Source organism: Sander vitreus, chromosome 11, assembly GCF_031162955.1.
Source record: "Sander vitreus isolate 19-12246 chromosome 11, sanVit1, whole genome shotgun sequence".
Taxonomy (NCBI): domain Eukaryota; kingdom Metazoa; phylum Chordata; class Actinopteri; order Perciformes; family Percidae; genus Sander; species Sander vitreus.
In genome coordinates this window covers 6288489-6310501 of record NC_135865.1, presented here as the reverse complement: position 1 = coordinate 6310501, position 22013 = coordinate 6288489, and the positions used below count along the sequence as shown (strand labels likewise).

The 22013-nt window shown below is 40.0% G+C and overlaps 1 protein-coding gene across 2 annotated transcripts in view; it reads left to right on the top strand.

Moving 5' to 3' along the window:
• The window catches only part of tmeff2a (transmembrane protein with EGF-like and two follistatin-like domains 2a), a 126658-nt gene that overhangs the window by 11240 nt on the left and 93405 nt on the right, over window positions 1–22013 (top strand). For both annotated transcript variants that reach the window (XM_078263226.1, XM_078263225.1), the window contains exon 2: window positions 9142–9251. In XM_078263226.1, coding sequence (XP_078119352.1) covers window positions 9142–9251 — 110 coding nt within the window. The remainder of the gene's footprint in view (window positions 1–9141; window positions 9252–22013) is intronic.

The following is a 22013-nucleotide window of genomic DNA, read 5'->3' as shown; positions in this document are numbered from 1 at the left end:
AAAAGTGGATCGGCTTGATTTGTGCTTTTGTCGCCTGGCTTTGACGAGGGGGGGGGAGAATTGCCATCAGCTGTGTGCTTGGCCATCAAGTGGTATTTCAGACTGGACGTGCTGCGATGATAGCTCAGTTCACAACGACAAAACACACAGATCACTTTGGTCTTGTCAATGTCATTTGGCAACTTTTTAAAAGTAAACTTTCCATTCAGAATCTTATTGGCATCCATTTCGGCGTCTCGCGCTCGCCATCCACTCAAACGTTACGTTAGCCTACTACTCTTTGGCCGGCTCGCAAGCCCAAACAACGTGCCTGTTGTTTTGTTTCCGGTCTAGCTAGATCCGGTGTGGTGTTGTAGTTTTTCTAACGTTACTACTTGTTGCAACAGCATGTGAAAAAAACTACAAAGTTTTCTAGGCCAAAAAGAACGTTAATCTTGCGATTAACAAAATGTACGGCGTTAAAATAAGTTTGCATTAACGCTGTTAATAACACATTTAACTGACAGCACTAATTAAAAGGGATCATACAATGTCAAAAAGTACAGATAACAATAACACCACGCCTCGTACCACCAAGATACACATGTAAACAATGACGGCTGATGAATATCCTATTATTAATACCGCATAATTATTTATCATATGTGATTGCTGTTGCAGCAGGAATATTTGCTCCTCCCACTGTTTAGATGTTATATCTCTAACCATCACCCTCTCTACAACTGTTCTTTGTAATGTGAACGATGTAGGAATTAGAGTCTGTTCCATTTCTAAAGTCTAGTAAAAAGCTGCTTCTAGGTATAATTATTGATTATTCTGCTGATTACAGATTTTTTACTTTAGAATAGGATAGGACAGGGTATAGAAGTTTACAAGTTATAATAGCAGGAACTCAGAGAAAAAAGCTTTTTCTTTTGAGGGTTTTTGGAGTCGGTTTCCCTACAGGTGGCAGTGTGACATGTCAGTTGTCATATATTAAGTTGGTCTTTTTTGCTAGTTATAGTTAGCATTTCACAGTTTCTTATCACGCTGCACAAATTCTATCTACCATGTCGGTCTGAACGAAAGTAGTCTCGCAATGCCAGACCTTCCTCTACAGTGCTGCGGAGGAGGATCTGGCTAGTCCACACAACATTCCGGGATGGGAGAAAAACGTGCTCTGGTTTATTGGCATTTCTTTAAACCAATCACAATCGTCTTGAGCGGCGCTAAGTGCCCGACGCATGGCCCGACAGAGCCACGGTGTGTCTGCAAAATAGCCTCGGGAAGGAACTTGTGTACGTTTTAGTTGTGCAACAGAAAACTCAGATTGGACAGATAGTCTAGCTAGCTGTCTGGATTTACCCTGCAGAGATCTGAGGAGCAGTTAACCATAGTCCTCAGAAATCCACCGGAGTTTAGAACGCCAACACAAAGAAAGAGGAAGGAAACGTACATCCGGCACCTGAACAATCCCAGAAATGAAAGGTCATGGATATAGACTAGGACGAAAGTAACACACGGTTGGGTCAAAAGTAACACAATAGTATAAACTTGATTTGTTGATATTATTCTTATTATTATTATTGTTGTCTGACAATGTCATTGTTAATTGGTAATTGCCAACATATTTCATGCAAAATATTAAATTTCATTTTCAATTTAAATTTTCAATTTCATCAAACGTTTTACAACTACAGTATGAACAGTATAATTGCTTAAGAAAATGTAACAGCATTACAGGGATTCAAGACAACTTATTGACAATAACACATTTCATTTGCTCTATTCCTAACATTAATTTATCTGTTTATTCATTGTCACAGTTGTGACAGGTGTAGTGCTCTGCTCCCTCAGTGCACGCCTCATGGGACCAGTGCAGGCAGAAGAGAAACTGCACCCACACTTATCCAGGCAAAATATGAATACGAAATATCACATACACATGGCTTAATGAATGCTGTGACACGTACAGTGTCACTGCATTAGTGTTGGGGAAAAAGAAACACTTACTGTGGAGGCACGAAAGAAACATCTGTTAAACATCTTTCGACCCGACAGCTAAACCTGAATTGCTGAAAAACTCTGACATGGCAAACTTCAGGATGGGTTAAAGTACTAAATAATCAGTCATGATCTGCCGAATGAAACAATTAACTATGAAACTATATAGACTATATAACTATGAAAACAGTAAACACAACTTGTCATTAAAAAAAATGACAGTTTGTCTGAATTTACTTAACATTAGAACCCGACCGATAAAGGATTTTTAAGGCCGATATCGATACAAATATTTGGTGATTTAAAAATCAGATATTCCGATATATATTTAAAAAAATATATATCCAGAAACGCGTAACAAAACATAAACGGATTTCCCTGACATGAGTTATTTGTAGTTATTTATGAGTACTCACTAAAATAATATGATAATGCAGTTTAAAAATAAACTTGTTTGTTTCACAACAGAACAGAGGAACATTGAAATATATTAAAGTTCTCATAAATAAAATGTATAAAAATACAAGCTTAAGATATGAAACTTTAAGTCCTTTGAACAAAAACCCAAAAACAACAACAAAAATCAAAGAATGTTGCCAACATTATTTGTATATATATATATATATATATATATATATATATATATATATATATATATATATATATATATATCGGCCTGGCTCTACTTAACATGATTCAAAACAGCTTTCTGGGTAAAACGCCACAAAAGTTTTAACGTAGGCCTATCCACGAGATCTTTCGAGGTTCTGGTAGGTGTTGCGCACTGTGTGTGCTGACATAGGAATATCAGACTCGAAGGGGCTTAAAGAAAATGGCTGCATTACTTTCGTCCGGTGTTAGTTTCGTCCGGTGTTACTTTCGTCCGGTGTTAGTTTCGTCCGGTGTTACTTTTTCGTCCGGCGTTACTTTTGTCCGGTGTTACGTTCGTCCCACGTTAATTTCGTCCCGCGTTACTTTCATCCCGCGTTTCTTTCGTCCCCTGTCCTTTTATAACCTAGAAGACTCATAACACTCTGGTCCGTCATGTGCGTATGGTAGGGCTGGGCAATATATCGATATTTTATCCCGACTAATGTAGTCGGGATGCCAACCAAAAAACTGCTCTTTCAGCCCCCTGATTTTGAATCATTGTTTAGTATTTAACAATTATGACAGTGCTCCAGTATTTCACATCAAATTAAATGATTGAATACAGATTCATTATTAAGGCTTACTTATCAAGACTTCTTTGATATTCAGTACTTCCAAAACTTGTTTCCAGCAAAACGTCTTAGCTCCAGGATAATGGCAGTTATGGTTGATTTATGTCAGTGGGTGATTATATGTCTGTACATTGCAAATTCTCATTTTTAAAGATCATTCTTATCATACCGATGTTTAGTCATGATTTAAAGTTTAGGAGATCTAAGCCCAAATGTTTGAAGGAAAGACGAAAGTGTTTTGCAACGTTTACTGTCACTTTTGTGATTTCTTTTTCTTTTACTACATGATCCTCTATTATTTCAGTGTCTTTAGACAGGCACTCTATAGTTGTCAGAACTGACTTCCAGCTCAGAAATGGATTCCAGACAGAACAACAGTAAATGCTTTACTTTGTTAAATGGTGCACATGTGGATGTTACACTCTCTAAAAACTCAATGGGTGCTCAGAGCTGTCAGGCTAAAGAAATTGCTTTTTTACAACAAATCATGTTAAAAGTGATGTTGATGTTTTTCCAAATGCATGCACTCAGATTGCGAAATTTAAAACAGCTGCCACGTGAGAGAATCAGAAAAGGGATTGTAGCAACGGCCAAATTAGTTTTCTGGGTAAAAGACGTCACTTGGATGATGAAAACTAACTTGCATGGCAGGGTGATTGCGTGTCATTTATTACAGTGACAGTAACAACATTTTTAAGAACATTAACTGACAAATATGAGAAATTGCCTCTCAGGTTGTACCAGTACTGTAAATCTATATTTGTGCTCGCTTTAAGGCAATCATTGTCATATAACTAATTGAGATTTGTACTGAGTTTTCTTAGAAGCTGAAACCCTGTTGGCCCTGATGTTTCTGAGAGGTGCTCATCTGGGACATTTATTCTATTATTTGTTATATTTGTTTCATTCAGAAGCTTGACATCCGTAACAAAAGGTGATACATCACTTGCGTACCTGTAAACAGTTCAAAGAAACAGTCGTTTTTGTTATTCTAGTGTACAGCAGACAAAGTTTTTTTTATTTTATCTATACGCCTTGATTGTACTGTTACTCATAAGGATCACTCTATCGGGAATGAATCCCTCTGAGTTGTTTTTTATTTATTTTATATACAGTGGGGAGAACAAGTATTTGATACATTGCCGATTTTGCAGGTTTTCCCACTTACAAAGCATGTAGAAGTCTGTAATTTGTATCACAGGTACTCTTCAACTGTGAGTGACGGAATCTAAAACAATAATCCAGAGAATAACATTGCATGATTTTTAAGTAATTAATTTGCATTTTATTGCATGACATAAGTATTTGATACATCAGAAAAGCAGAACTTAATATTTGGTACAGAAACCTTTGTTTGCAATTACAGAGATCATACGTTTCCTGTAGTTCTTGACCAGGTTTGCACACAGTGCAGAAGGGATTTTGGCCTACTCCTCCTTACAGACCTTCTCCAGATCCTTCAGGTTTCGGGGCTGTCGCTGGGCAATACTCCAGGACTCCAGGACCTTGAGATGCTTCTTACAGAGCCACTCCTTAGTTGCCCTGGCTGTGTGTTTCGGGTCGTTGTCACGCTGGAAGACCCAGCCACGACTGATCCCTCACCTTCCTCATGATCATTGATGCCCCACGACGTGAGATCTTGCATGGAGCCCCAGACTGAGGGAGATTGACCGTCATCTTGAACTTCTTCCATTTTAATAATAATTGCGCCAACAGTTGTTGCCTTCTCACCAAGCTGCTTGCCTATTGTCCTGTAGCTCATCCCAGCCTTGTGCAGGTCTACAATTTTATCCCTGATGTCCTTACATAGCTCTCTGGTCTTGGCCATTGTGGAGAGGTTGGAGTTTGTTTGATTGAGTGTGTGGACAGGTGTCTTTTATACAGGTAACGAGTTCAAACAGGTGCAGTTAATACAGGTAATGAGTGGAGAACAGGAGGACTTCTTAAAGAAAAACTAACAGGTCTGTGAGAGCCGGAATTCTTACTGGTTGGTAGGTGATCAAATACTTATGTCATGCAATAAAATGCAAATTAATTATTTAAAAATCATAAAATGTGATTTTCTGGATTTTTGTTTTAGATTCCGTCTTTCACAGTTGAAGTGTACCTATGATAAAAATTACAGACCTCTACATGCTTTGTAAGTAGGAAAAGCTGCAAAATCGGCAGTGTATCAAATACTTGTTCTCCCCACTGTATATATATATTTTTTATTTTTTTAATTATTTTCTTTTATACATGTGTTCTACTTGCTTACTCCTGAATATGTCCAAGCTTCACATCTCTTTCTTGGTAAAGATGACAGTTTAATGGCATGAGGAGGTAGCCTGGCTCCGCCGTCCTACGTACTTCCGCTCAATTTTCATTTTCCTTCAGTACTCCGTCTGGGTTTGCGGTATATTCTTGGGTTTTCTCCGGCCAAATATTTGGCGGTCCAATCAGCGAACAGAGGGAGTGGCTGAGAACGATGACGTTGAGGTTGTGCGCTAGTTTGAGTTGTAGTTCCGTAATGGCGGTGGAGAAAGATGCGAGTGAAGCCATTCGGTCCTTTGTGGCAACGCTGCCAAATATCCAGAAGTTAAAGCCCAAGCAAGAACAATCTTTGCTGAGTTGTGTTGGTGGCCATGATGTTGTGGCCCTCCTCCCCTCAGGGTTCAGGAAAAGTTAGATTTTCCAGCTCGCTTCGTTAGTGGTGAAGGAGTTGGCTAAGGCTAACGCTAGTGATGCTAAGCCGACGTCACGACCAAACGTCAGCGATTGGTTATGGCAGATCCAGAGTGGCTCTGGGCAGATCCAATAGTGTTAAACTTCAACAGAGTACCCGCCTTCAAGGAAGTTAACACTTGTCAATGGAGAGTGGCCAGACTCTCTGTACAAATTAAATGTACGAGAGTCTGGTAGGACCAGGCTTATGAGGAGGAGCCACATTCTCCTTTTTTCCTGTCTCATTTAGATACAATTGCTTGTTGTTTTGGTTTTCCATAATTTGCTGTCCAGAAAACCTTGAAAACAAAGGCTATCAAACTAGCAGATTAGTAGCTTGGAGTGATTTCACACACACAAAAAAACACATTTCCCATCTTACAAAGAGTTCACCAGATGGTGTGAAAAGGATCTGATATTTTCCAATCATTTATATACACCTGGCCAGTAGTATGATTGTCATCATAACAATGCCTCTCTCCTGTGTGTATCACCATGCCAGTTGCCTGGGTGCCAATTTATTTTGTGGCTATCCAGATTGCCTCATATGGCCCTCTTTGGGCTGAGGGCTTTGTTCCATCCATGCACTCCAAGCATCGAGACCTCTCATGTCACTGTTCTTGGCTCGATGATTGTATATTTGCACAGAGAGCTCGCACTTTATGGTCATTCAGGACTCTGGCAAATAGCAGGTTCGTTTTGACATTGGGCCTCTCGTCCATGGGGTTTTATTGTCTGATAGGTTGTTCCATGCCAATATATCATTTTATTTTTTTCTTTAATTAAAAGAAAATAGAATTTTTTTGAATTTTAGAAAATAAGAATAATGATACAAAAATGATCATTCCCTCAAATATCGTGAATCATTTCGCAACCGCAGTATCAGTCAAAATAATCACAATTAGATATGTTCCTTATATCGTGCAACCCTAATGCTGGGCTAGTGGGACATTTGTGCTCCTTATAGAGGACTGCATGCCAACAGAGAATACCTGTTGATCAGTTTAGCACTCAATTAGGAGTTTTTTGTTTATACTGGTTAAATAAAGTTAATGAAAATAATCTGACATTTAATTCTATTACTTTTACGAGATGTCTGTGCCTCAACATGTTTAATTCATATTCACTTGATCCGAGTCACATAGGTAAAATACTTTGCAGTGGTGGAAGAAGTATTCAGATCCTTTACTTAAGTAAAAGTACTAACACCACACTGTAAACATACTCTCTTACATGTAAAAGTCCTGCATTGAAAATGTTACTTAAGTAAAAAGTATGTAAGTATCATCAGGAAAATGTACTTAAAGTATTAAAAGTAAAAGTACTCATTGCAGAAAAAATTTATGAACTGGAAACGATCCAAACAGTTCTGTTAATCAACTAAGTGTTTAATGGTCTAATCATTTCAGCTGGACTTGTAGGCCGTTATATTGTCGGGTAGTTTAATTTATAATCAAACATCATATTTTATAAACTACATGTGTTTTTTGTGCAAAAATCTTAATTTGTAAAGTAACTAAATCTGTGAAATGAATGTAGTGGAGTAAAAAGTACAATATTTCTCTCTGAAATGTAGCGAAGTAGAAGTAGAAAGTGGCATGGAAAGAAAAGACTCAAGTAAAGTACAAGTACCTCAAATTTGTTCTTAAGTAAATGTATTAAGTTACATTCCACCACTGATACTTTGCATGCCTAGCTTTAAGCAATTTTCCACAAGGCTACAAAGCATGAACTGAGACAAATAAAGGAATAAAACGCACATTGTTCATCTTTGAACATCAACGATAAGTATCTTTCCTCACTCTAAATTCCAAATATACCACGCATTCTGGACTTCAGGCTCTTCTTGAATTACAATATTTGTCATATTTAATGCTTAATGAAACATGATATAAATGTTTAAAACTGCCAAGCTGTAACGCAGCCGGAAAGCCACAATTTAAGTAGAATTCTACCTTAAACCAGCAGACACAATAACAAATAAGGTGCCGCATCCAGTTATCATATCAGTTTCTACAGTTTTTTTCTGCAGTGGCCCTGTCATTCTTTATTTGCGGGCATGGTTAGAAAACAGCTTTGTAATTTCTTCAGAATCTGAGATTCAAAGAAGGATTTGTGTATTTTTGCCAGCAACGTTGTGCCTTGAATGTGCCATGGGCTTTAGTTAAATTGTGTCAGTGTAAGACATGTAGTTTAATCTGTCTGTTTATTTGCCCTGCGTGTAAAGACTAGAGCTTGACCAATGGACTATAAAAGATGTTTTGGTCCTCATTAATTAGGATCACTGTGGCCTGTGTCAGTATCTTTAGTATCATATCATAATGAGTTTAACTGTTTCACCAGTCATTTGAATTTACAGCTACGGCAAACATGGAATAAAACATCACCTTTGCTTCTTTTACCTTGACGTTAATGAGATTATACTGTAGGGGAAATAGGCCCCTACATGGATCACTGATAATGCTTTAATAACTATAAAATGTCCAGCTCTATGTCAGCTGGAATTCTGTCGAAATTTACTGTAGACATACATACTTTGAAATGCAAAAGCCCTGCATTGTACATAGGGTTGCTTTTTGTAAGCAATCAGTTCAGGTAGAATAATAGCCCCGAGCTCAGTCTAGTCTCATGCCCATGTGACTCTTTGATTTGATTCAGGATGCTTTGTTGGAGTCATTTGAGATCCCTAACGCAGCCTGAATCGGATCATATCCCAGGTTTGCTTCTCCAGGACAACGCCCCAGAGTCAGCCTCCTTGTACACAAACAAATAGCAGACAACAAATTAGTAGATAAACATGGTGAATGCAGATGCTCCCATACAGGGCACGACATGATTTGAAACATATGGTGTGGCCTCTACAGTCACCAGATGTCACCTCTATTAAACACCTTTGGGAGACTGTGGACCGACATATTAAACAGCGCTGTCTACCACAATCACCAAAACATGATGAATGAAAATGAAGAAATAACTTTTGTCCATCCCTCCAGAGACATGTGTTTTTTAAATGTATTTCATCATTCTGGCAGCTAAGGACAAGCATGTGTACTAGTATTGTCTTTTTTAAAGTGCACAGTATGATCTAAGAGTGCATTGTGCTGTGGGAGCCATGACTAATGGTACCCACTCATTATGGACGACCCTGGACGGGGCTCAGGTTAGGGTTGCTTGAGGGCTGAACAGAGAAACATTTACTCACCGATGTCTCTTGTTGGCTTTGGTCCTCCAGGTTTTGATGACCGGGACACAGACCTGTTCTTGTGCGATACCAACGCCTGCAAGTTCGATGGGGAGTGTCTAAGAATTGGGAACATGGTGAAGTGCATTTGTGACTTTAAGGTAAGACCTGTTTCTGTTTTACTGTTTAAAAAAAAAAAAATCTTTTAAGGTGTATTTGGTGTCAATTGTTCGTGAAAGCCTTCGACGAACAGAGATTGTCCAATCATAGCTTAGCAACTAACTAACTAGTTAGGGCAGGCCTGTCACACTTTGGATTTCTCTGTTGAAGTAGCGTGTATGGAGCTGTAGTAAGAACAATACTTTGCTTTTATGTGAGAGTTTGAAGGGTGTCTTTTTTAAAGCCACTGTAATACCAAAAACACAAGCAAAAGTGCAAGGAATGGGTTGAACAGGGTTTTTATCTACTCCAACATGAGATGCAATTGTTAGCATGATTAGCTTACTACCTACAGTAGTAACCAAATGTGACTTTCAAGGCCATTTCATAAATAGCTTTGTTTATGGGGTTACATTTCATAAAACAAAAGCCCTGTTTATGACTAGCACATCCACTCAGTAGTAATTCTCCACTGTAGGGCTGCACAATTAATCAAATTTTAATCACGATCACGATTTTGGCTTCCCACGATCAAATTCACGTGATCGAGCGATATTTAAAATGCTTCATTCTGTTTTTTTTTTTTCCAAAGCTCCGTAAACCACTCTCTGATCACGTGCCTCCATGAGCCAATCAGAGTTGTTCCCTGCACCGCGCAGCTTAGTTCCGATGTAGACAGTCACAGAGGACAGAGTAACGTGAGGAAAATTCCACAACAGATGGCAGCAGTCATAAGTCGTCACGAGGTTTACCAGTTTACCAGTAAACGCAACATTTTGTCCCGTCTGTGTTGTTTTTCAGACAACAGCAGTGACCAGTGCTAGTTTGAGTCTTTTAGCTCATAGCTTTAGCGGCAGACTGTTGTACATCCCGCTGTTGGAATCCTCTACAGTGAAATACAGTCACACTACACCGTTTAGCTGTCAGCATTTTAGCCGTGTTTAAACCAGTTACTACTGTAGCTAACGGTAGGCTAACGTTAGCTGCTGTGTAACGTGTTATTAGTGTTAACTAGCGTGGCATGCAGCGATGTTTCTGTTGCCTCTAACGTCTGTTTTGGAGCATCAGAGCGCAACGCAGACATTTAAGTGGCACCGTAATCCGCGTTGCTGTTTCGTCCGGTAGATACCGGGCACTGGTGCCCTATTGGCACCGGATTTTAACATGCGCCTGTATCTTTTCAAGGCAAACGCGCATGTTTGGAAAAGTTATAAATAGCCTATGTGACAATAAAATTAGTTTTGGTTAAAATCAACAAATAATCGTGATAATTAATCGTGATCAATATATTAACCAAAATAATCGTGATTATCATTTTGGCCATAATCATGCAGCTCTACTGCACTGTGTGGAATCCACCCCTGGGTGCTATCAGAGCATAGGCTAATGTTAGCAACTTTGTATTATGCTTTATTGGACTAGTGCAGTGCCTGTTGAAAATGGGCCTGTTTGGAACGGGCCGATTGCTTGGCCTGTGGTATTGCTGCTTGTAGAATTCTTCAAAACCAAATTGTACCCCAAAATAACTTACAGAAGGACCCCAAACCACTTAATATGCAGTGTAGGCTACGTCTACATCAGAGGAAGACATTCTGTATTTACCTGACAGAGAACGCTGCAGATTCACAATGTAATCACAAAATATCACAATGACAATGTGGAGTAATCAGACATTAACCTCATGGACTCATGGCAGTGCGCTACCCACCCTGCCCATTATGAGAGCTAATCAGCACATATCTGCGTTAATCAACCACCAGAACCTGTGTGTGTGTGTGTGTGTGCGCACAGAGAGAGAGAGAGAGAGAGAGAGAGAGAGAAAGACGTCTTGTGTTGTAACATTTCAGCAGAGGTGCTCATTTCCATACAGGTTTAGTGGCTTGACTGTTAACGGTGAAGTAGGGGATTTGATTTGCGGGATATTTTGGCGACGGTAATGTTATTAGTGTTGTAAGTTAGCAGTAGACTTAATTAACCCGACCCAGGGTGAGTCTGGTGAAAACTGATGTGTCTGCCCGGTTCAACTCTGAGATTTTCTCGCATTGCACAGCGCTGTGAAGGAATAATCTCTGAGATTACGTTATAGCAGGAAAAGAGTCCCTCCGCTGTTGTAAAGCGTTCTGCATGTGGTGTCTGCGTGTGATGTGCCGGTTACCTTCCCCCCCAAACACGGCCCCAAACATGGACACACATATATACAGATACGTCTAGCTGCCACTTGTCTGGTTGTGCTTTGCATGTGTGGGATTCTGAAACGTCCTTAAATTCGGGAATTGTCGTTTGTTTATTCAAAGTCAAAGACAGTCCAAAGTAGTGCAACTTTGCACATTTTTGTGGGTCTGAGGTGTATGTCACATTTTAGCTGCCAAAGCTCCGCTGCTCTCTGTCTCTGGTCCTCAGGGTGAGAGGGGGAGTGGCCGGCGGCTAGAGCGGCAAAAGTCAATGTGTGCTTCTTTTACCTATATATTTAACGATATATTTTGCATTTCTAATCCAAACGTCAAACTTAGCACTGGACTTACTCGTGCCCGTAGGAAGACACCTGTCAAGGTTGAAATCCATTGGACTAATGGTTTGAGAGATATGCGCATAACACCCACACACACACACACACACACACACACACACACACACACACACACACACGCACACACACACACACACACTGACAGACAGACGTTCCTGCAATTTATAGATAGATTAGCAAACATAGCCAACGTCACCAGATTTAGTGTTAGATTTGTCAAACACAGTGGTTAGCCGTAACCTAAAAAAAACGTATCTCTTGTGTTGAATGTAAAAACCTTCAGAAGTGAACAAGTGAACAGAAGACAGCGATTTTAACCTATCCATGGAGCTAACGTTAGCCTAATTAGGCAGCCAGCTACGGCTGGTCAAATCTGCCAGTGACAGTTTCAAATGAGCAATTTCAGCCGACAAAATTGACGATTGCTGGCTTAAAATGCAAAGCCTGCTTTGTTGGGTTCAAAAAATTGTAACTGCGGGCGACAAGTATTTAGTCAAGAATTTGGTCAAGACGTTCATTCACCTTTTTTGTAGTCTAAAAAAGACCAATAGTAGAAATGAATAAATGGTTGCATAGTACAGTACACCAACAGCAGAGAAGAGGCATAAAAGAACGGAAGCTTAGATAAGCATGTCCTAGAATTCTTAATAGGAAGATTCTGCTGGGTCTACTTTAAACGATTCAGATGTCCAGCGCTCACATAGTGTGATTCACAGAACTTAGAAGTGCTATTGAAGAAGAAAAAAACTGGCCGTAGCGCTAGAAGACTTCGCCAGCCAACCATATGTTAATAAAAACACATGTGACTGGAAACATATGTTGAGTTGAAATGTAATATATTATTAAAGTGAAACAATATTTTAAAGAATTATATTTATAACCAACTGGATCGAAGTCCATTGTCTTGATTGGACAACATTAGCCCAGAGGAGAGGTGGTTTATGGCTCCCAGTGAAACCCCATGTCACTCACTATTCTGGACCACCAATACACATTCATAAACAAGACTGCCACTAATGAAACGTAAGACTCAAAGGCCCTCGTTAATGTTAAATCTGGGAAGTTATGCTGTTCTTGATAATGACTCATAACTTAACTTTACGACCAGACCTATAATAAAAAAAAGGAGTAAACCAGTCATCCCAGTATTGATTTTGGTATAACGTTTGCAAGCTTTGCCGACTAATATGCCATGCAGAGCCCTGGATAAATGAAGCCACTGAGATCTGAAGACGTCTCATCTGTCGCTTTTATCAGCACGTCATCAGCGCAGCCAGGCACTAGGCAGGCTGACACTCGATTGGTCACCAGCTTTTATCTCAATTTCGTACTTCCCTGGGAGCAAACGTTAACAGAGGCCTGTAGATAAATGACATTACAGCTCCATTCCTCTTCAGGAGATCTCACACTGATACTACCGTCGCTGTGCGCTGAGGCGCACTCGGTGCTCTCAGAAAGGAGCAGGTCATATCACAATTTCTGGCGTAATACCACGGGTCTGAGGTCAACTCATCTATGCATCTTCTGTGTGTTTGTGTGGAAGGTTCCTGATGCTAGCGTCGTTTCATCAGTCAACGTAAACATGACCTTCCTAGCCTAAAGAAACTGTTGCTGTGCCCTGAAAGAATCAGTCACTCTCAAGCGTGAAAATAAATAGGTCCAAGATTTCTCTCCAGTTGGCAGTTCATTGGTGACTGTCAGAGGAGACATGAAAGCTGCATAAATTCTCATCTTGGATGGATTTTCTTTGTTCGAACAGAATCTATGGATGCGTGCTCGCACACTCTCTCACTCACAAAAAAAACCCTAAGGAAGAGACATGCGAGGGGCTCTGTGAAGAGGAAGTGAGTTTGATGTGGTGGAATCAATGGACACTATTCATTGCCAAGATGCATTAGATTCGTCTCACACTGGCTCTTGAAAGAGCCAAGACTTTCACTCACTAACCGGAGTCAAACTGCTACAAAGCACCTGAAAATGAGTTGTTTTTTTTGTCAACTAACACCATACCTTGACTAATCACATAACATTTATTTGCAATTCATCTCACAATAGCTGCCGGGAAAAAAGCCATTGTTGGCAGTTGTGGTTTTGTTAATGTTAGGTCACAGCACTGATTCCCCAAAGCGTCGTCCATTCTAAAAATATGTGCGCTCATGGCGCTGTGAAACACTTCAACTAAAAGTGTCCACCAAAGGGTAAATGGCACATTTCATTGCCTTCTGTAATGGTGCTTTGTAATATGTCTGGGAGTCAGTGAAAATGACACCCTGCTGCTCTGATTTTCTGCTGTGTTTAGTACAGTTTTTGGTACAAAAGATCTGTTTCTGCTCAGAGTTCTGGATAAATGCAGTTTAAACACAGGAATCAAATGCTTGTCCTGGTAGTTTTCTTGTTGCTTCTTGTTTTGGATTGTGGATGCATTTTAGTCGATAATTCAGTTTGAATTACCGTTAAGTTAGTTACCTTGTATTACTGGTGAAGATATAACATTACTAAAATGTGAATGCTGCTTATTACTGTGACTTATTACTGGGAGTTTATTCAATTTATGGAGAGGAGAGTGGTCTAAGGTACTATTTACCAATCAGTAGCATACAAATCCATAGATGCATGCAGGTCTGGAATAGGACTTTACAATAAAACAGTAACTAGTTCATTCGTCCATCGTCTGTCTTCCACATTATAATTTTAAACCGAGTATTTTAACTTTTAATTCATAATGCTAAAATACCATTTCAAAACATCTGTGACACTGTGACAACAGTTATCCCAAAGATATCAATCATAGTTTATTAAACTTTGTTTATACATGCCAGTGAATTATTCTGACAATCTGCCAGCAGTAATTCAAAATGGTCAATGGGGGGGGGAAAAAATACATGAAAATGCATTGCATGAATTTGGCATGGAGGAAAGATTTTTTGGCAAAAGACACAACCAACGCATCCAGTAAAATGTGTGCCAGCACATCCTTTGAAAGTTCAATTGGCAGTCTTGATGAGGATCATTTTTTTGAAAGGCGTTTGAGTCCTAAAGGGCAGGGAGAGTCTGTGTGTAGTTCTGAGATAGATGCAGCAGGTTTGTTTACAAATGACATGCTACATTGCAGCAGATTGTGAGTGGAATATTTGTAAAAGCGTCCAGGGTTTAAGGAGACTCCTGTAATGTATGGGATATAGTACGTCTGAATAATGTCCGCATGAGGCTTGGTTCACAGTCAGGACATGGAATTGGGGCACCACAGACATAGTCTGCAGCCTGGTTGAATATCTTTGAGTTTGACCCCAGAATGGTGCTGTCTTGTTTTGACTTTGTTGCAGAATTATTTAACAAGACAAATAAACCTCAGTTGTATGCAGTGACTCACTGGCCCGTGGTGCTGTTGCTTGATTACCCAGCTCTGTTTCTGGCTACAGGCTTGTAGGGAGGGGGGGTCACTGCAGCGTGGTAGAGGACATCCAGCTTGTTAAGGATTATAATGGGACAGTTGAGTTCATAACAACAAATTAAATGAAGATGGTAAGGGTTAGGGACTGTCATTTGGGCCAAATTAAGGTTGTCACTGTGATACTTTTTCGATACCATGTGTTTAAAACAATGCGATCTCCATTAATTATACATTCGATATAATCAAAAGTACCAAAGCTTTAAAAAAAAAAAAAAAAAAACAGATCTACAATCAGATTTTTAATTAAACCATCACATTGCAAATGTATTAGTTTGTTTTCAGTGACTCATTCTGTATTAGCAGTGTGTGCAGGTTGTTCGTAAAAACGAAAGAAACAGGATTACATTTGTTTTTGCCATGGTAGAGATATTGAGCATCATTTTTTTTCAATACTAGTATTGTATAGAATTCTGCTATCATGACAACCTTAGGCCAAATGACCAAGAAATGTCTGTTTTTATTATAAGAATTATAATTATGTAGAAGATTTGTGGTTGTTAACATGTTTGTGATATGAAGTCAGGCACATTAATCCAAGTGCATATGAATGATTGAGTCAAGCTGAATTACTGTATTTGTGCAGGAACATATTCCTGCATGCCAAACTTCAATTAACTCATACAAATAATTCACAATTGCTCAGGTGTAATTCCATCATTCCACCCATAACAAAAATGCAAAAAGCAATAATTGTTCTGACAGCAGGCTGCAAGAAGGAGGTTTCACCTGCATTCAAAATGCCTTAAACAAAATATCTACCACAATGTGAGGACGCAGGAAAGTGTTTGAATGGTAGTTAAATTTAAATGAAAAGGCAATAAAATCAACATAACTTAGAGATTTTGATGTCTCTTCCTTGGGGCTATTTTTTTTTTTTAAACGCAACAGCGGCTCTAAAGTTTTCATTTAACGTTGCTTCAAATAGTGTCTTAAAACATCATTGACATAATTGACATTGCAGTCACAAAAAATAATTGTACGTTTAATTCACCAATATTGCTGGAACTTAACATAGGTGCAGTGGCAGTCTTAGTGCTCATGATGGCATATTAAAAAAAATGAAAAGCTTATTTAGTTGGGCCCAAATCATTTTTATGTGAGGCAGTCCTCACCAGAAAAACAACATCATTGGTTGTTCATTCAAATATTCAAAACAACCTTTATCTGACAACTGTCCTCTTGCAAAGGTTCTAATGGAGGATGGTTTGGGTGGGCTGTTCACATTCTGTCTCCTAGCGACTCAACGCTGGTTTATTTTAACCATGACCATGATGTCTCCCTTTAACCGAGTAGTTTAAGTTGCCCACACCAAACCATATGTCCTGTGTTGGTTATGTTAACGTAACATGTGTTGTCATTTAGTTTGGAAGGCATTCACATAAAGCTTGCCTTTTCAAAATGTCAGATATGTTAGCTCCTGCTTACAACTAATCTCACTGGATTTAACAGCTAAATCTGGTGTTTCATTTTGTGCCATAAATTGCAGATTTAACCGTATCTGTGTATATGTCAGCCCATAAGTAACAAGAAACTACAGTACCTATATGCAAAACTAGGTTTGGAGGTCATTGAAAAAAACAATGCAGAGGATATTGTCAAGTTAATAATTGAATGTAATGTAAAACATCCTTATCAGTATGCATCATGGTCACAATTCTTTAGAAAAAACCCCGTAAGGGATCCTTATCAATATTGGCATCTTTGTGTTCAATTTTTGTGTTTAAAAAAAAATGACTATCGGCCGATATATGATTGGGTTTTTTTAACTCCCAAATGTCAATGTCAGTGTCTTCAAAATCCAGTATACATCGATTTATAGTCTGCGTGTTCTTTTGGTGCATGCGGCCCGAACCAGAACTTAATGGGCAGATGAGTAAAAACGTGATTATGCGATCGCATAATTCAATGCGTAATCAGCCAAAGTCCGTCATATTTATGCGGGGGGGCCGCATTTTTTCAAATACGCCGCACTTTTGCCGCATAAATTGCCGATTTCCGCGCAAAATATGCGGGGCTTGCATGATTTCATAATCCCCGCATTTTCGTCGCAAAAAAGTCACATCTATCTTAGCAGAAAGTTGAAAAATGTTGCATTTACTTCACACAAGAGCAGCCATTTTCCCCTGTTGCCATGGGAACGTTATGAAGTGACGTAATTACGCGACGTGAACATCATCGAAAAGCTGCAAACCCCGCGATGAAGCCACGATGAACCCGCAATTTCATCGCACAATATTGCATAAATATCCCGCATATTCCATCGCATTTTTTAAGAAAACGTGCCGCATAATCAAGGACTTTTGCCCGCAACAATCACAAAAACACTCCGCATTTTTCTGGAAGGACTGATAAACCCTTAAGGGCTACGCAGACTGGGAAAGTGAAATTTCAGTTTATGTAACATTAGTTCACACGTTAGTGGCTTATACTGTAGTCATTCCTCTGCATGCAGACATTATCCTCTGATATCCTAAGATGTATTCAACATCATCATGTACTTATAGTCACCAGAGTATAGTTATTAATTTGATTAAAAAAAGAATTTAGGATTGGCAGCACATTTGGTTTTCACTATGCTCCCTGCTGGTTGTTTGATGTAGCTACTGTTCTCTGTAATCCCCGGCCTCAAATTGCTCTCCCGCCTCTTACTGCCGGAAGCCGTCTAATGTTTGGGTTGTGATGGCTGGACTGCTGAAGCTCGCAGCACTTCAAAGAGGGATGAGAGCTAATGTGGGTTCATGCTGTATGATGTTAATGGGAGGGTGTGGAAGGGCAGCGCGTCCTTCATATTGCACTAAACAAGGACCTGTGAAAATGCTTTAGTGCACACCTTTCAAAAACACACACAGGCCACAAACGCTAGTATGGTCCTCAAAGTGCAGGAACACAACTGACCCGCCTACGCCCTCCACCTTCCTCTCTCTAATTCTTTACACACACACAGACACATGCGCACACACACACACACACAAACATCTCCACATTCACACAAATAGTCTTTCATTATAGAATGTAAAGTAATGACATACCTATGAATACACACACACGCGCGCGCACACACACACACACACACACACACACACACACACACACACACACACACACACAAACACACAAACATCTTTACATTCACACAAATAGTCTTTCATTATAGAATGTAAAGTAATGACATACCTATGAATACACACACACGTGCGCGCACACACACACACACACACACACACACACACACACACACACAAACACACAAACATCTTTACATTCACACAAATAGTCTTTCATTATAGAATGTAAAGTAATGACATACCTATGAATACACACACACACACACACACACACACGCACCTTCACATCCACGCAAATAGAATATGAGATACCTACAATTACACAGATACACACAGGCCCAGGTGGCACTGATTCCAGCTTCTGATGCAGACCCCATTCCATATATTTGCATTTGTTTATCATCCTTTTTACCCAGGCCATGTGAACGGACTGGGACTGAGATCCTGAGGAATGGTGAATGTATTTCCTGATGCAGGCCCATATAAACAGCTGCACTTGGGAGCTATAACAGCAACAGGGACCCCGACAAAGATGATGATAAGCATTCATCTGTAAGTGACTAAGGTGACACAACGTAAAGTGCCAGGCTCATCTCAGGGTTGCTTATCAGACTTTTTTTTATGAAACTGAATGCACCCTTGTTTTCTCACAAATCAGTTACAGCAGCTGATAGTGAGCGGTGATGAGATCGCGGAAGAGGGCCCTTCACTTTATTTTGACGTCAGAGCTAAAGACTAAAATAAGTCATTTGTGAACACCCTTTGAAGTAAGATTGTTGGTGTTTGGTTTGTTGACAGCAACCTTTACCCCAAGGTAGCTTGATCCCTATGATATTGCATTATGAAACAGCAAGTTTCTCTATAGCATCATTTCTGTAAAACGAAGCTAAGCCCATTACCTATTAAGTAGCATAAAATGCCTAACTCTTACCTGACCTTAGCTGGAGCTTTTGGTGTTAAAAATTCAAAATAATAAAAGTGCGTTTATATAAAGGCATTTATATGTATGTGTATATTTCAGTTTATGAATAAGCTTTTCACATACATCCAGCTTAACTTTTAAAGCATGTCGTCCCTCCTTAGGGATGGCGTTTTCTCACACTGCTACATACTTTTAAACTGTAATGGAAAGATTTCGAGAAAGATGACCTCAAAAAAAGGCAACGTTTTGTTGAATTGGTGATGGTGTGTGGCGGGTGAAAAAGTCAATTCAATGCTCGGTTGTTCTATCGAGGCAAATGAGAGTAGTCCTCCTTTACAATGAGATAAGCACTGGATTGTTTCATCCGTATTTTGCATAACGCCTAATCCTCTTTCCTCCAGTCTGTTCAACCCTGACTCTCCTACCGTCTCTACACTGCCGTGCCATTTCTTCCATCCTCTCATCTGTCTTTTTCCTGTCACCTCTCCTGCCTAGTTTCTCTGTGTTTGTAGGAGTGTTAAAGTGTGAAGGATTCAGTTCATCCAAATTACAAAAATACATATTTTACCATTTACTCCCACTGGCTTCGCTCCATGCAGATAGATTTGTTTTTATCTGCTGAGGCTTTGAGATATTCGGCTGAGATTTCTGCTGCAACTGCAATATAATGGGGGTGGATGGAATTTTGTAGTTCTAAGCATTTTATTCTACTTCAAAATGATTGAAACTACCTCATATTCTCCACGAGGATCTTTGGATTATCCTGAGTAGATTCTGTAAAGGTTCCTGAGTTGTTTAGGTGTCTTTTGTTCACTGCTTTGACGAGGACAAGTAAAAGTCCATTCTCCTCCATGTATACAGTAAGAGTGGCAGCAGAAGTATCGGAGTTGGATTTCTCAACACGGCGGCGAAAATGATCCGCAGGGCCAAACACTAACTGTGAGAAAATGTGGTTTTTTTTAATGTAATTTGGGCCAATTAATTGTTCAGTTTCTCACATCTCTCCTGTTAGAGGTGTCTGTGGTGAGGCACCACCACCTCTTGTCTGTGCGCGATAAATATAGGCCTACCAATTAAAATCAGCAAGACGAGTTAGCACAGGAGGCAGGTTTCTAAGCCACATATTTTTGGTCTCAAGTATGTGAGAGCATTCAGCTCAAACAAAGCAGGTGATGAGGGAAGAATTGAGTGTTTGACACATGCTGGTCTGCTTCATGGAGTGAGCTGTTGACATAATTATGTTTGTGTAACGTGTGCTATTACGTACTATTTACGATATCGTTAATTTTCTCTCTGACGGGGACACATTATCTCTTTAAGGAACAGCAAATCCTTACAATTAAGAAGCTGTAACCAGCATGTTTGTCATATTAGCTTGAAAAGTGAAAAATCTAAATAGTAAACAAGTAATTTTCTGTCAATCAACTAACTGACTAATCAACTTATCTAAAGTTTAAAATATTTTTATTTTGTAAAAGACAGGAGGCCACCCTAATTATCTCACATTGGTGGCATTTCGGGATTGTGAATAATATTTTCTGTGGTGTTTTCTGATTGGTTGATCTGTTTTGAGATTTATCAATTGTGGCCGTATAAGTGCACTGTACATTATCACATTCGGTTTTGAATAGGGGATTCTAATCATAACTTGTCTTTTTCTCAGTTAGAATTAGATTAAAACACAAAGGGCCCTATTTCAACGATTTACCGAAAAAAGGGTCCGTGCGCCGGGCACATGGTTCTAAAGGGTTGTACTTAGTGTCTTCATTAATTCATAGTTGTGTTTTGGGTGTAACATGCAATAAACCAATCAGTGTCATCTCCCATTCCCTTTAAAAGCCAGGCGTGTTTGTACCTTGGCGCATTGCTATTAGGATGGCGGATTTGCACCGTAATATTTTTCATTTGTAATCTTTTGCATGTTTGTGTGCTGCTGCGCTTCCCTGTGTGTGTGTGTAACAAGCATAGTGTGCGCGCGCTGTGCATAAGCCTAGGTGCATCTCACTAATGCGCTGTTAAAATAACAATGAAATGCTGCGTTATTGACTTCAGACCAGGTTTTTGTTGGTCAATGGCGCGATCACTTCCCGCTGCCTCAAGATAGCAATACGCCCGGAATTCACGTGAACACACCTCCCTGTAAGACCAGCACGCCCATGGGCGCACAGATGGGCGCAGGTGCATTTGCTATTTAAACGACGCGGGCGCTGGACGGGAAACTGACAACTGCGTCGGTCTTAAACTAGCAAAGACACTTGCGTCGGGCTTTGCGCCGTGCTGCGCCGGGTGCAAGATAGGGCCCTAAAGTTGTTCTTAAATGTGCTCATGGGAACTTGGGGAGGAAGTGTGTCGGGCATCTATCCTGAAAAACGGAGCATCTGTGTCAGCTCCTCTGTGGCTCTGGCTGGCCTGTCAGACACTATTACAGAGGAGCCTGTCTCCAGTGACACGGCCAGGGAGACTCTGCAGGGACTGGCGGGCTGGGCCCTAATCAAGAGAAGACTGCCAAGCGGTTAAAGAGCAGAAGCACAAGCCAGCCACCTCCCAGTCTCCCTCTATCTCTCTCCATCTTCCCGTTGTCACAGAAACTCCCGTCTCGTCCATTACTCTGTCTGTCTCTTTCTCTCCCTCGCTTGTCCAAATAGCTCACCATCCCTTGTTTCTGTCTCCTGCTACTCTCTCTCTCGCTTTGTCTGTCCTTTTTATTGTAAGGACTTGACCAGTGTTCGCAAACACGGCAAGGCATCATGGGAGAAGAGTTTGTCACTTACCCAGACAACGTTTGACAAACCCTCTGTC